Source organism: Papaver somniferum, chromosome 5 (genome assembly GCF_003573695.1).
Source record: "Papaver somniferum cultivar HN1 chromosome 5, ASM357369v1, whole genome shotgun sequence".
NCBI lineage: Eukaryota > Viridiplantae > Streptophyta > Magnoliopsida > Ranunculales > Papaveraceae > Papaver > Papaver somniferum.
In genome coordinates this window covers 129,076,377-129,091,863 of record NC_039362.1, presented here as the reverse complement: position 1 = coordinate 129,091,863, position 15,487 = coordinate 129,076,377, and the positions used below count along the sequence as shown (strand labels likewise).

The 15,487-nt window shown below is 36.3% G+C and overlaps 3 protein-coding genes across 3 annotated transcripts; 2 read left to right on the top strand and 1 right to left on the bottom strand.

The window, feature by feature from the left end:
- Positions 1–305: 305 nt before the first annotated feature.
- LOC113282683 (phosphatidyl-N-methylethanolamine N-methyltransferase-like) lies at positions 306–2,020 on the top strand. The gene is made up of 2 exons (XM_026531727.1): positions 306–720; positions 1,596–2,020. Exons 1-2 carry the CDS (start codon positions 473–475, stop codon positions 1,843–1,845), a joined length of 498 nt encoding a protein of 165 aa, XP_026387512.1. The 5' UTR covers positions 306–472; the 3' UTR covers positions 1,846–2,020.
- Positions 2,021–2,125: 105 nt separating this feature from the next.
- On the bottom strand, positions 2,126–4,417 carry LOC113282682 (photosynthetic NDH subunit of subcomplex B 1, chloroplastic-like). Its single transcript, XM_026531726.1, has 6 exons — positions 3,691–4,417; positions 3,414–3,604; positions 3,021–3,281; positions 2,752–2,857; positions 2,586–2,671; positions 2,126–2,416 (listed from the first exon to the last, which is right to left on the bottom strand). The coding sequence occupies exons 1-6, from the start codon at positions 4,285–4,287 to the stop codon at positions 2,251–2,253; spliced, it is 1,407 nt and encodes a 468-aa protein (XP_026387511.1). The 5' UTR covers positions 4,288–4,417; the 3' UTR covers positions 2,126–2,250.
- A 462-nt stretch (positions 4,418–4,879) lies between these two features.
- Positions 4,880–8,802, top strand: LOC113282681 (phospholipase D Z-like). The gene is made up of 7 exons (XM_026531725.1): positions 4,880–5,204; positions 5,307–5,511; positions 5,613–5,814; positions 6,943–7,136; positions 7,238–7,391; positions 7,686–7,850; positions 8,140–8,802. Exons 1-7 carry the CDS (start codon positions 5,009–5,011, stop codon positions 8,602–8,604), a joined length of 1,581 nt encoding a protein of 526 aa, XP_026387510.1. The 5' UTR covers positions 4,880–5,008; the 3' UTR covers positions 8,605–8,802.
- The last annotated feature ends 6,685 nt before the right edge of the window (positions 8,803–15,487 follow it).

Genomic DNA, 15,487 nt, shown 5'->3' with positions numbered 1-15,487 from the left:
AAAGGGAATGCGATAGAAATCCACTACACCATGCAGTGGTTTCTGTTAAATTGACACTAACACCATATAAAATCTTCCAAATATCCCATGTCACATTTGAGTCCTGATACTGAGTCTTCGTAAGTCAAATATTTTTGTTCAGGTTCCAAAACATTTCGAATACCTCGTAATATTATTAGTAATAATCCTACCATAATATTGAAATTTCCAGTCCCTTAGTTTTTTTTTCTTTTTTTGTGAGTTAGTACTGTGGCTCCTAAATACTACTAGCAATTACAAAGTCTAGGCCAGGGATCGAACCCTACCTCTTCAAAGAAGGGAGCATCCCTTGGCTAAATTCAATCTTCCTTATAGCAGCCATTTGGAGTTGAGAGTCTAGACTCCTATAGAGGGAGCCACAGCAAAACCAGAGATAGTCCAGTTTTAAAGAGATTCTTGTAACCAAGTGAGAAGAGATAGTAATAACAATAAAATGGGTTCAATTGCTGCACTAGGTGTTCTATTTCCTTTCCCATTTTACTATTTTCTATGGACTAATCCACAGAAATGGGTGGAATTATGTGGTAAAGGAAGAGATCCATCAAAAATCATGGCTCAAATTTCTCATTTCTTTAAATTAATTCAGTTTATCTCTCTATTCTCTGTTTCTTCTTCTTTCTCTTGGCCTCCTCCTCTATACTTTTGGCCTCTCTTCATCTTTGGTCAGTTCCTCAACTTCAGGTATAAAATCCTTTCTCATCTTAGGTTTATTTTTGTTTGCGTCATATATTTCATTACGTCAGATTTCGATAATTTTTAATTTTTTCAATTGGATATGATTTGATTAGTTTAAAATAGAATGGCAGACAGATAAACTCATATAGATGTGTTGTGAAATTTACTATTTTTTGTTGCCAATTTGCCTTTGGTTTGGGTGAACATTGTAAGTGAAAATGAATTTGCAGATAACAACTCTTAAAGATGTGTGTATGGGTTTTACAGTGTCAATTCCATTAGTGTAGCTTTGATCGCGATACTCCTGTAATAGTTTCCCTTCAAATTCATACTTGATAGCATTCAAGAATCGCTGATTCTGTTCAAAGACACATGTATTCTTACCAAGTTATTTAGTTGATGTAGGCCAACTTCCATCCTTTTTTAAGGGTATTATTAGTATCACTAGTGGACACACGGTAATGACATCTCTTACACTTAGGAACTCGTGGATATGCTTCTTGATCTTATGGTCTGGGAAAGGGGTGATAGTGGTGAAGGGAAACTCTTTCTTTTCTCCTCAATAAATAATTTGCAAATGTTCTTCGTGGAAATTCTGCTTACTCTAGAATTGGAATTTGTAAAATTTCTGCATTGTCTTATTTTTAATATCGTCTTATGGTTTTAGTCACACTTCATTTGATAACTATAGCAAATTTCTCTTTCTTTTTGTGGACTATTCTACCAAGAACTCGTTCTCACATGTTTATTGAGTTTAAAGCTTAAACACTATATATAATCAATCAGAACCTTGATGCTTTAACTGACTTTCATAACTTTGCAACCTATACCTTGTGCCTCATACTGTATTTCTAACACGCTGGCTATGTGTTAAATTCCAGGGTATATCAGTTGCTTGGTGAAGCAGGCACGTATTATGGAGTACGTTTCGGGAAGACTATTCCTTGGGTGACAGAATTCCCTTTTGGATACATAAAAGATCCACAGTATGTTGGAAGCGTAATGAGTCTTCTTGCATGTTTATCCTGGGTCCCCTTCCAGTACATACTTCTTTGGATACTTGGCTATGTGTTCATGATCTGGGTGGAGTCCAAAGAAGATCCAGCTACACGTGCAAAGCCACTCTCCTGATTTTCTTCTGGCCAAGCTCTGTGTTACATATAACTCTGAAAACTGTGAGTTTAGGTAGCTTCCTTTTTCTTTTCTTTTTTTCTGCACTTGCGGGTTTCATACATCTTGGTAGTGTGCACATTATGGAATTCGTATTGCAAAATGAGATTTAGAGTTTTCTCAGTTAGTTTCTGAATTTAGTTTTATTTTGTATCTCTCACTTACTTCTTTTGAGAAAACACTAAGTTGAATTGAGTTAGAACTTGAATTTTTCGTATTCTTTTGTGCTCCAAGACTGATAGATCTTACTTGTCATATGCTTACCTGTCACATGGGTACATCCATTTCACTTTAATTGTTCTTTAGTAATTAGACATAATTGAATGTACAATTGAACAAAACGAATAATAGAAACTATATATTCTCCTATGCAAGAGCTAGTACCCCTTCAAAAATCTGGAGAGAATTTTTAACTGCTTCAACATCAATATCAATCAACTTCCCTGTTTCAGATGAGATTGGGATACATCTTTTCTCTTGTGCATTGGGAACAAAGAGTCTGGCCTTTTCCTCTGAGCAAAATAGTGCAATACTGCAAAGCAACAAAGAAGTTAATTAGTGTAACAATCCAGAAGTCGTTCACTGTTTTAAAGATGATAGTGATTATTTAGATTTGCCTCTTCTGTTAGATACTACTTCTTGTCTCCATTTATTCAAACGTATGCAGAAACATATTGTGATTCTTATTTGGTGAATGTTACCTTGGTTTTTCACGAGCATTTGCAAGTTGTATAGCGGCAGTATTTGTTGCAATGACTCCAATAGAATCATTGATTAGAGCTGCCAACTGATAGAAATAGGAGAATGAAATGAATATAACACGTATCTGTTAGTTTGGATGATTGAACTATGCAGCTATTGACTGACCTGTCCAGGAGTGGTGATGAACACAATACTTGCATCATCTCCTATTACTTCTTCCACATCGTCTCTTTCTTTCTCGTGTGGAATGACGAAGACAGGCTTAATACCCCTGTTATAAGATATTGATAGAACAAATACATAAAACGTGCAGAGCTAATGTTAAATCTACCGGCGTGATAATATACGAGAAGAACAACTAGCATGTCATATTTCCCATTGAAAACAAATCTTTTACGCTTTTGTAGTGCCTGAGGATATAATAATATTCTTACCCCTTTATTGCCTCTGTTATTTCATCCCATACTTGAATTGGCAACAAACTGTCAGTATCCCCATTAGATTGCATTGAAGCTTTTGAATCTGATTTGATACCATGAATTACAATATATTTCCCTTTCTCTGCACCTGCATTCTTGTATTTTGTCTCTACTACATCCTTCACTTTCCTGGAGATTGATACTTTTAGCGGTGGCACAGGTTGTCTTGGTACATTATGCCTAGGTCGTCCTAACCAATCGAGCATCTGATGATACCTAAATCAATATTCTAGCATTGTCACTATATGAACTGAATCTGGTAAATGAAAACCAATGTTCCCATTCATTAAGTATTTTACAACTATTTCATCTGAGAAGATGAAACGAAAATTTTCCAGGAACACTCACATGTGATAACCATCCTCAGCTAGGTTTAGTTTATCTGGTATAAATTGTTCAGATAAAATTACTCCTGCTCCCGCTGCATTTACATTTGGGTATACGTAGCTAACTGTATCCCTAGATGAAGTCATAAACAAGAACGATGCGTGCCCCAGTCCTGCCAGTTTTGTAGATAATATCATATCATAGTATCTACCCTGTCATACAAGAAAACTCAGTTATACAGTGGAGCTTCTTAATCATATATATCTGTCTCTAGAATGAAGCTAGTATAAGCACTTACCTTTAGAATCCCGATCATGTCGGTATACTCAGCTGGATCAGGAAAATCTTGATCAGAATCCCATACATCAGCCCACCTCACATTTTTATTCAACTCATAAGTTTGTTTACCTCTAGGAGATGCAAGAACATCTACTTGAACACCAGGGTATCTATCTTTAATCAATTGAATTACAGGGAAGTACAACAGATTTTCGTAGACACCACCAGAAATAACACAACAACATCTTCGAACATCTCCTCTGACTTTTGACCCAATGGAGGCAACTTCAGGCATAAAACCAGGTGGGAATTTGAGAAACCCATACGGATTGTTAGGATCCTCAGGTGGTCTCGGGTCTTCGTCTTGCTTTCCTTCTGCATACATTGAACCAGAACCCATTTCTGGGTCATCTCCATAATCAAATGGGTCTAACCATGAGTTCCTTTTCTTTGCATTTGCTGTAAATTTTGCTCTTCTGCAACAACTGGTCTCTAGCGGATTTACTACTGAGAAAGAAAGACTTGTAAAGTACTGCGTCGTCGAGGGTATTGAAGGTGAGAATGGATTTGATGACAGAAAAGGTGAAATGCAATTGTTTTGCAGAGCTGTAGCCATTGACAGTGAATATGATGCCTTCTGCTCTCTTTTTTCTCTTCCTTTTTCTTTCTGCAACAATTCTGTCTTTTGAACTTATTGATCTTAATTTGGTTGCCATGAATTCTTATTGTTTCATTTGGATTTTGAATGAGTGGAAGAGAGTTGGATAATACTGTTTGTCTCTGAAATCCTAATGGAGACAATATTTGAATGAGACAACAAGAAATATTGTTAAAGAGGTTTTGCCTGATATTTACACCCCAAAAAAGGGCAAACGTTATTCTCTATTTAACGCTATCAAACCTTAATCAAAAGTTGCTCAACATGATATCCTTTTCAGCATATGCTAAGTATATTTTTCCTCAAATTTGGGAACTAATGGGAGAGAATTTTCCTTATAGTTTCGCTATGATGCGTGCAAGTGCATAACAACATAATAAACATGCACTTTTAAGTTGTCAGATTTCACATCTACGTATTATTAATAACAAATCTGACAAGTCTACTGTTGTTTTGAATTTTTGATAATGCATTCGAGCCCGTGATGACGTTTTTTATCCATTTTTTTTAAACTAATACGAATATATTTTAAATTTTGGAACAAAGAAGAGGATCGAAGAAGAAAGTGTTTTGAGTTTACACAGTGGCACCCTTCAGACTTCAGGCTACCTCATGGCTATTCTTCTCTACTTATCAAATCAATACTTGGTTTAAACTGATTTCAGAGAATTCTGGAGATATGGAAGTCAAGACTTTTAAAAGTTCCAATTATCTCTACTTTCTCAGTTTCGTGATCTTATTATTATTGAATCCTGTCTTTCCTGTTTCATCTTCCTCGTCTTCTGATGATGGCTGCAATTGTGAAGCATATCTTGTTCAATCAATTCCAACAGATATGCCTCATCTTCCTTCCATTCATGGTGTTCTTTCCACTGGTAATAATAATATCACCCTTCTTCTTTGTTATCTCTTGATATTTTGACTTATTAAACCAATTTTGATTAAATTTCATGATACTAATAATGATAATCAATCAGGTGATGTTTTCAAGTGGTTAGCTGGGAATTCAACAAAGAGACTTGATATGATTGTACAGTATTGGCAATTCTTAGCTCAACCTGAAAACCCGAAATCTGGTGATTTTGGATATTCAAAACAAGAGATGGATAGATTTGGGGCTGATGTTGGTTATCAAGTCTTTCAATCACTTGAAAATGCCGCTGATAGAAATGTTAATATCAGGTAATTTCCTGATTACACACATATATATATATATATATATATATATATATATATATATACATATTTTTGTTGTTGAAAGTTTGTTGAATTTTGTCATATAGGGTTTTACAGCACAAAGGGGTTTATCCAGACTTCACAAGAGAATCATCAATTCTTGCAGCAGGAAGACCAAATGTGCAAAATGTGACACTATTGCTTGGTGACTGGTGGGGTTCTGGCATTGTCCATACCAAGGTTTGGATATCAGACCGCAAAGACATATACATTGGCTCTGCTAATAATGATTGGAAATCTCTCACTCAGGTTCTGCTCCCATACCCATTCTTTTACTCCATATATAACCGTCATGTCTAAACGTCTGTCAAGTCAAGCTTCCATGTTTTATTAAAACTATATTGAGCTGAAAGTACCATGCTAATGTAACACACAATATACAATAATTACACTTCAGTTTCCATTGTTCCCAAGTGATTTTGGTTCATCTTCTCTGTTGGTAGAGTGGACATCTATAGTTCTTCAATTCATACCCATGTGACACAATGCAGAATCTAACCTACTATGTGCAAAACTAATTGTAACATATAGCCTTTGAAAGTGTTATATTAAGCTTACGATGTACCGACAATAACTGGACAAACCGACATGCTTTATCGAATTGGGTTTCAATAAACCGCATTTTATGACAATCATCAAGAATGTGATGCAGACAATTGAAGGAATTAAGCACCTTGTGCTGATCTTTAAGTAGAACGTCAAATCTGGTCACAACCATTACAAAATTGTGTACTCTCATGAATCTTGTGTCACTGTGCTGGTCCACCAACACAGAAAAAACGATAGCTCGCTATCGTTACCGCAATATCTGTTATTATCTATATGTAGACATGATCAACTTGGATGTTGTATAATAGAGGAATTCCCTACACTATCAATAGGTGCTCACGCTGAAACTGTGTAAAGAGACTGATCTAACCATTAACACTCTTTCTAAAACCATGTAATCTGACTCTAGAGCCACATGTACGCCTTTTATCTCTATGGGATTGAGGTTTTTGTTGTTAAAGTAAAGCATATTATAATCTTTAACAAGCAGAATGGGTTCTTAGTTTTCAAGCTGAACGATCACAAGTAACATGTGGTTTCTTCGCTAACTATTTTGCCAGTATAAGGTTGCAATAGTGGATACTAGTCATTCCTTTAAATTTAAAGGAAGCTATGAAAGATGTGTCGAATGACCCAACTTTAGCTGTGTGAGCAAAGTCCTTTTTTTTGTTTTATTAACATGGCAACGAATTTGAGAAGTGGTGAGATGGGTTATGGCTGAAACTACTGTAGGTTTAAATGTAGCCATGAGTTTCTGTTGTTAGTTTCTTATATCTTGTTGGCTGCATAAAATTTCAGTTGAATCAGGTAATGTTTTTTATTCTGTAGGTGAAAGAAGTTGGAATATATCTTGTTGGTTGTCCAAAAATAGCAGAAGAAGTGGAAATCTACTTTGATAACCTATGGACACTTGCAGCTCTTAATTCTTCAAAATACATAAAACCTGTATGGGACGAGCATTCGCAAATCAACCGAGAAGTTCCTTGTTGGTCACATTTTGTCGATTTGAAAGAGCGGTGTAGGTATGACTAGGGACTAGTTTGTACTTTGTATCACTAGTGTTCACCTTGTTTTTTAGGTGGCTCAAGATTCGTGTAATTGTTGATTAGCTTTTTCATGGCAGATCTCCGCTTCCTAGTTATGTGAGGGTTCCCCACGTAAGTGGCTATCCCATGCTGTCAGATCCTTTTATGTTCAAAACGCCAATTAAGACTCCTGGATGCAACAATTCCACTATCCATCATCACTCCAGCTATCTCTCTTTTGCTCCTCCTGAGGTAATTCTAATTTTTAAAACATTATCGTAACTGATATCTTTCAGAATGGTTCATGAAGTTAGCAGTTGAACCAATAAGATAAACCAAATCTCTAGAAAAACAAACATGCACGAATCTGACAGTTACCATCTAGGTGAATTTGAAGAGAATTGTGCAGTGTCTTTGACTCTTTAGGTTATTTAGTGTCTGACGTTTTGTGTATCTTAAAATTCTTCGTACTAATACACGCGATTACTTACTTTTCCGTGCCTACGTCTATTCCTGATACAATTTGTTTTCCTGAATGTTTTGCAGCTATTGTTTGGTAAGTTCCAGTCTGATGAACAGGCTTGGTTAGGCACAATTAAATCTGTAGGATCAAGGGGAACTCTTAGAATCAGTACTATGGACTGGCTTGGTCAGTCTCAGTACACGAGTGAAGCAGTTTTCTGGTCATCTCTTTCATCAGCAATATCTGAGGTATTGCATTTTCATTTTCCGACTTATTTTTTTTGAATCATTGTGTGCTTCTAATTGAAACTGCAGCACTCATTTGGCGTCTTCTGCCAAATTCATTCACAACCAGCGTTAAACTTATAAATAAACATAGACCCAAATCTTTTACCACTTTGTAGTTGTGAAAACTTTTGAAAGTAATTTATAACTTCATTTTTGTATATGCGTCTTCACTCTTCAGGTTATAACCTCAGTAGCTTTGAGTTTCTTCTATTGCATATTTTGACTTGTTGAACTGTTGCTCAAAATATAGGTTGTATTCTCCAAACACGCGAAGGTGAAGATACTAGTAGCTTACTGGGGACATTTTATCAACAACACAGACTTATATCTGAAATCACTTCTATATACAAATGTTCTTTGTGAAGCTGTCAAGTACAGGGAAAAATCATGCAACGGGAAAATAGAGATCAAGTACTATGAAGTGCCAGGCTTCAACATGACTGGCCCAGCCTTGTCTAATGCAACACCAACGGGGAACATATATCCTGGTTACACAAGGGTGAATCATGGTAAATATGCAGTTAGTGACATTCGAGCTCATATTGGAACGAGCAATCTCGTGTGGGATTACTTCTACACAACAGCAGGTGTGAGCTTTGGCACGTATAACCCTTCCCTAGTCTCACAACTTCAAGAAATCTTTGATGCAGACTGGAATTCACCCTATGCTGTTCCTGTGAATCCTTTGCCTATGGAAATCCACTCGAGCTGGTAAATACCTCGAGGCTCTTCTCCGATAAAGCACAATAATTTTGAAACATACCGAGATGTAACATTAATCTTCTTCTTTTCCAAGTAAAAAAAGGAAGTAAGAAACAAATAAAAGAACACAAATTTGCTAGTGAAAGAATATCAGAAAAGAAAAATTGAATAATACTATTTGGAGTACTTATATGGTTGATTTTTTTTTTTGGAAAGAGTAGTTCATTTCATTTATTAAAGGTGAACTTCTCTGAGGTACGAGCGCCCCATCGAATCATTCATTACAATTAAGTTAAGGAATTCTGGATATCTGTTGTTCTAGATACACGTATGTATATTCTGTCCTACCTGTAGTTGTTGTTGGGTTGTAAGGTTTGCCAGTCCATCTGCTGGTTCATTTTTCTGTAGATGTGGGAGATAGATCCTATTTCAATGGGAACTTGATGAGTCGATCCGCCTACACGTCTTGCTTTTACTGCTTTGTTTCTGTCTTTTGTTGAATCTTTTTCAGTGTGTTGTCCAATCTGTTGTAGGTGGTCTTGTATTTCCTTTATCATGTAATGATCCATGGTGTATGGGCTTCATTTTTCCGGACCAGGAATACCAGTGTTGTTGAGTCTGTTCCAAAGTGGATTTGGGTCCGCCCTTTTGAGACTGCCATTCTGGTAGCTAGAAGGAAGGCCCAAGTTTCAGCTACGAGAGCATGGGCTATTCCTATGGGGGCTACCATTGCCATAACAACATTTCCTTGTGAATTCCTGCATATCCATCCCACAACTGCAATTTTTGGTGGTCCTCCAGGTTCCCCTTTACTTGCTCCGTCTGTGTTGATCTTCAACCAGTTGGGTGGTGGAGGTAACCAGTTTACCCAGATAATGGTTGAATTCCTACTGTTGTTAGTAGGTCGTTGATGTGGTCCAGACTCCGACCGGTTGTTTAAATTGTGTTTAGCCACCCAGTCGAACTCTTGACTAAGCAGTATAGCAATTTGGAATGTTTGCATTGGGGTTTGGATGTGGTTGTTATATATTGCAGCATTTTCTCGCGAGCCAAATATTCCAAATAGTGTAATAACAAATTGTGAAGTCCTCTTTTCTAGCCACATTCATCATAAACTCATTGAAGTTTTGTGGAGCTTTAAAAGAGTTTGTTGTCGTTGTGGTAGTCCTCCTGGTTCGATGTTGTTGTTGAGGTGATGTTGTTTGGTATTGACCAGCTGGTGGTTGGCAGATATAATTTGGAACTGGATTAGGTGGCAAAACCAGTCCGTTGTAGGGGTATTGTGAAGTGTGATCCCTGTGTATGTGGGCACATAACAGGTTCCAAATTTGTCTAGCTCTCTCGCATTCAAACAGGCAGTGTTGGGGCGATTCTTGGTGCTGGTTACAGATCGGGCAAATATCTGTATTGTTGATGTTGCGGTTGTACAATGCTTTGAAGGCAGGTAAACCTTCATGACTGACTTTCCACAAGAAAAGTGTGATTTTTTGGGGGCAGTTGGCTGTCCAGATTTTGGTGTAATTCCGGACATCAAAGTCTTGTGGGTTGGGGTGTTGATTTTCCATTTTTTGGTTGTCTGCAGGTTTGGTTAACACCTCATATCCACTTTTAACTGTGCACTGTCCATACTTAGAGTGTGGCCAAATTCTTTTATCCGAGATCGGTGGGTTTGGAATGTGTAAGCATGTGACCGAGTTGGCAATCGCCTGCGGGAAACCTGGTATACAATTTGTACGTTCCAATCAAAAGCATGAGGTTCAAACAACGTACTGACCAAGTCATCGCCCACGTTCATCAGTGTGGCTACGTCTGAGTTCATCGGAATCCAATTTTCCTTGATTGTTGTTGAGTATATCTTATCATCAATTCTATTTTGATGTCGTTTTTGTTTAAGTACTTGAAAAATTCATTTGATGTGAACTCGCCTCTATTATTGTTAAATCATTGATCGGTTGAACCCACCAAGCGTTGTTATATCATATTTTAGTTTTAAATCTCGAGGCTGCTTGATTTGATTAATGCTAGAGTCAACTTTGTTAGATTAGACTAGGAACATTAAAGACAATTTTTCGTGTTACTCTGAAGAACTTGAAGACGTATCAGCATCAATGAACACATCATCCTTCCGTTCGAGGTTCGTAACACATACTTGACTTGTTCCATTTTCATCTTCGTTCCTTGCAAGTCAGTTTATATTGAAAACAGAACATACGTTCACTTGGTCATTCTATGATCAAAATGTCAAGTAAAGATATACTAGTTGTTTTATACAACTTTGATATATGACATAACATTATTTGGTAATTCGTTATTATTTAGTGTGTTGAACTTTCGAGTTGATTCCATATCTCAGAAACTTTATTTAATGATATTGTTTAAGGAAGTAGACTTGCGAAAATTGTTTCATAGTTGAAAGGGAATCAAAGGATCTATTCTATGTCCAATCCCTTAAACAAGGATATTTATTAGGACCGATCCTAAGGATCTCTAGTATCCCTTACCAAGGATCTCTACTATGACCGTTCCAAAGGATCACTACTATGACCTATCCCATGGATCTATAGTAGGACAGATCCCTGGTTAACCAAAACATGCATTTTCGATTTGGATATTATTTTAGGGTTTGCATATCGGAAATGTAGTTTGATTAAAATGTAAAGTTCATAAGATGTTGATAGAGTATTGGAACATGTATTTTAATGTATTTTCTTTCTAATTACTTAATGTTCGAGTGTTGATACTCAAGGTGAGATACCAAAACAAAATATCTTAAGTATCTTCTTTATATTTGGGATTATATGTTATATCCCAGGGGATAACATATCTCTAGTTGATATAGTAGTAAAGTATATGTTATATGCTAGCTAATATTAGTTTTCATCCAAAAAGGTTATTTCGGTACATGCATTGGATTACATTCTGTTGCACAAATGCTGTCACTTTATGGATGTTTTTCCAAGCGAAACTAGCAGATTCTGGTGGATTCTATGTGGGCCTTAGGATGTAATGTTGTTGCAGATTTTTGTCTCGAAGCATGCGGTTGCAGATTGTGTTTGGTTCAACATGTATCTGCCATACTCTTTTGCCCAGGAGAGAAAAATTATGTTTCCTCATATTCCTTATTCCTAACCCACCTTTGCTGATAGTGAAGTTGAGCTTGTCTTTCCCTATGGCATGGAGTTTTCTTGTGTTTTTATTGTTCCCCAAGAAAAAGTTCCTTGCAATCTGGTCCATTTTTTGATGAACATGCACTGGCAGAAGTTGTGTTTGCATCACATGATTTGCTGTTGGAATTAAGGATGCATTGATGAGCATCCATCGACCAAATTGATTAACACACTTTGATATCCATCCTTTTGCCTTTCTTTCCATTCTTTGTAAAAGTTGAGCAAAGATTGGTGAAGAATTCCTTCCTTGTTTAAAAGAAACTCCCAGATATTGGAATGAAAAAGCGGGGGTCAAACAACCACACCCAATATTTCATTTAGGAAATATATATGGATTAACTCCAATATAATTCCAAGAGAATCAACTAGACTGTCAGACTCAATCAAGAAAAATATATCCAAGAGTTATATCTCAAATTCTCAAATCAATCTGCAATCGAACAAATAGAAATCTGTGAGCCGGATTAATAAGATAAATAACTTGGATGGTACCAAAGACCAATATCCAAGCGTCAATCAATTTCAATCAACAACCAAAGGTTGGACTCACCAATTGATTGAGCTACGCACAACCTGTGATATTTCAATTATATAGAAAATATAATGCGAAAAAGAAATAACACAGACTCCAGAAGTTTTGTTAACGAGGAAACCGCAAATGCAGAAAACCCCGGGACCTAGTCCAGTTTTGAACACCACACTGTATTAAGCCGCTACAAACTCTAGCCTACAACAAGTTAACTTCAGACTGGAATATAGTTGAACCCTAACCAATCTCACACTGATTAAGGTACAGTCGCGTTCCTTACGCCTCTGAATCCCACTAGGACTTTACGCACTTGATTCCTTTAGATGATCTCACCCACAACTAAGAGTTGCTACGATCCAAAGTCGAAGACTTGATAAACAAATCTGTCTCACACAGAAAAGTCTATTGAATAGATAAATTTGTCTCCTACAGAAATACCTACGAGTTTTTGTTCCGTCTTTTGATAAATCAAGGTGAACATGAACCAATTGATACATCAGACTTATATTCCCAAAGAACATCCTAGTAATATCAATCACATCACAATAATCTTAATCGTATGGGGGGGGGGGGGAACAAGATATTGTGGAATCACAAAGAATGAGACGAAGAGCTTTGTGACTACTTTTTATCTTACCTATCGGAGATTCAATCTCGAGCAAATCTTAGAGAAGATAGTACTCAATACGATAGAACAAAGTAAGATCAGAACACACAACTGCATAGAAAATAATTGGGTATGGCTTCAGAATCCCAATGAAGTCTTTAACCTATAAAGGTTTTAGGAAAAACCTAGGTTAAAGGAGAATCGACTCTAGTCGCAACTAGTATCACACAAGAGGTGTGGGGATTAGGTTTCCCAGTTGCTAGAGTTCTCCCTTATATAGTATTCAAATTAGGGTTTTCAATCAATGTTACCTTGGTAACAAAGCATTTAATATTCACCGTTATATGAAAACCTGATTAGAGTCAAGCTAATATCTTTCAACCGTTAGATTGACTTAGCTTGTTATATACAAATGAAATGTGCCTCCATTTAGATATAGGTAACAGTACCTAAACGTGTACACTGGTTGGCTCAACAAGAGTTAACCGAAGTTAGCCATATGAACACTTTCATATCAACCTTGTTCATCTTAAACACAACTAGTTCAAATGACTCAAATGAAACTAGTTATAGATTTGTTCAATTGTTTATATTCTCATAGAAGTATACAAGACACAATTGAAGAAAAATCGGTTTCGATTCACTCGAATCGATTCATGAACACTATAGTCACGATTTGCAAAGATTGTATTCCTTATTATATAAATGTATTTGTTCATGAGTATGTAAATATACATAACCGATTTTAGAACTTAACCCACTCAGGTATGCAAATGGGTACGCATACCTAAGTTCCCGGACTTGGTCTTGTTCTCCAGTATGAAAACGTGTACGCATACTGTCGTTCACGACTGAACTCACTTGAAATCAGAACACATACGGGTATGCACACTATAGTTTCTGGACTTTAACTATTGAATCAGTACGCATACGGGTATGCATACTAAATTCCCGGACTTGGAATACACATGCAACAATTAGCATACAAGTACACATACTGTGCTATATCCAATCAAAGTTTAATTGTTCTAAACTCCCGTTTCAATCATTGAAACATTCTTGGAAGACGAGAATAGTTGTCTCACGCAAACTATTAGCTTCAAAACAATTTTTAAGTGATCAAATGATCAATACGAAACATTCCGAATCTACATCAAATGACTGTCTCACACAAATCATGTAAGATGTTACCAGGCGATTTTCACATGATCATCTTTTGACTTTCGTCAAGAATAAAATATGAACTTGGTTAAAACGAATATTTCGAGAAATATGTAAGTGAGTTAAACTCAGCTCGAAATATCAAATGTGTATAATATAAAGTCTATATAGCTATACGACTTTTGTCTCAATAGGAGATAGAATTAGAAATAGACTTCTGAGCGATAGATGAGTTCAAATCTCCACATAACTTTTGTTGATGAAGTTCCACAAGCTCCCCTTAGTAGTTCTTCGTCTTCAATCGATGAACACCGTGAATTCTAAAGCTCAACTACACATTCTATCCTAATCCGAGATATAGATATAAGTAGACTAGAAATTAAGCCTTATAGTTTTGACAACTAAACTTGACAAACAAGCTTAAGATAGCAATGTTGTGAGTTTGACCAAGCAGTGCTCTAACAATCTCCCCCTTTGTCAATTTTAGCGACAAAACTATCAATACATATGGATTACAAAATAAATAAACTTTGTAGCTTCTCATCCAAATGCTTGATTTCCTTTTTTCTTCAACATTACTCGAAATCTTCGTCACTTCCAAGTACTCCAGTGATTCTGAACGTGTTCAACTCAGCATCATAGTTGTTGAAAATCCGTAGCCATAACAATAAGAAAAAAATTGTTCTCAATTATTGTTATACAGTGTCATAGTATTATTACACATAATCAAAGTTCAATTGTATCACAACTTTGACAATAATACTACGGTGATATGTATCATTCCCCCTTATTCAATACTTCACCTCACAATGAAAACCACTCCCCCTTCCGTAATGATCCGTAAACCATATCTATTTGTAGTGTGAACTACGCAATAATTCTCTCCCTTTTTGTCAATATAAATTGGCAAAGGTATGAAAACTAGCGGGATCATAATGAAATTCTCATAGAGATACTTCATGACTAATAGCGAAACAAGATATTGTGGAATCACAAACGATGAGACGAAGATGTTTGTGATTACTTTTTATCTTGCCTATCGGAGAATAAATCTCGAGCCAATCTTAAACAAGATAGTACTCAATCACGATAGAAGATGCAAGATCAGATTATGCAACTACAGAGAAAATAGTTGGGTCTGGCTTCACAATCCCAATGAAGTCTTTAAATCGTTAACCTACAGGGTTTCGTGAAAAACCTAAAGTTAAAGGAGAATCGACTCTAGTCGCAACTACTATCACACATGAGGTGTGGGGATTAGGTTTCCCAGTTGCTAGAGTTTTCCTTTATATAGTCTTAAAATTAGGGTTTGCAATCAATGTTACCTTAGTAACAAAGCATTCAATATTCACCGTTAGATGAAAACCTGATTAGATTCAAGCTAATATCTTTTAACCGTTAGATCGAACTTATCTTGTTATACACAAATGAA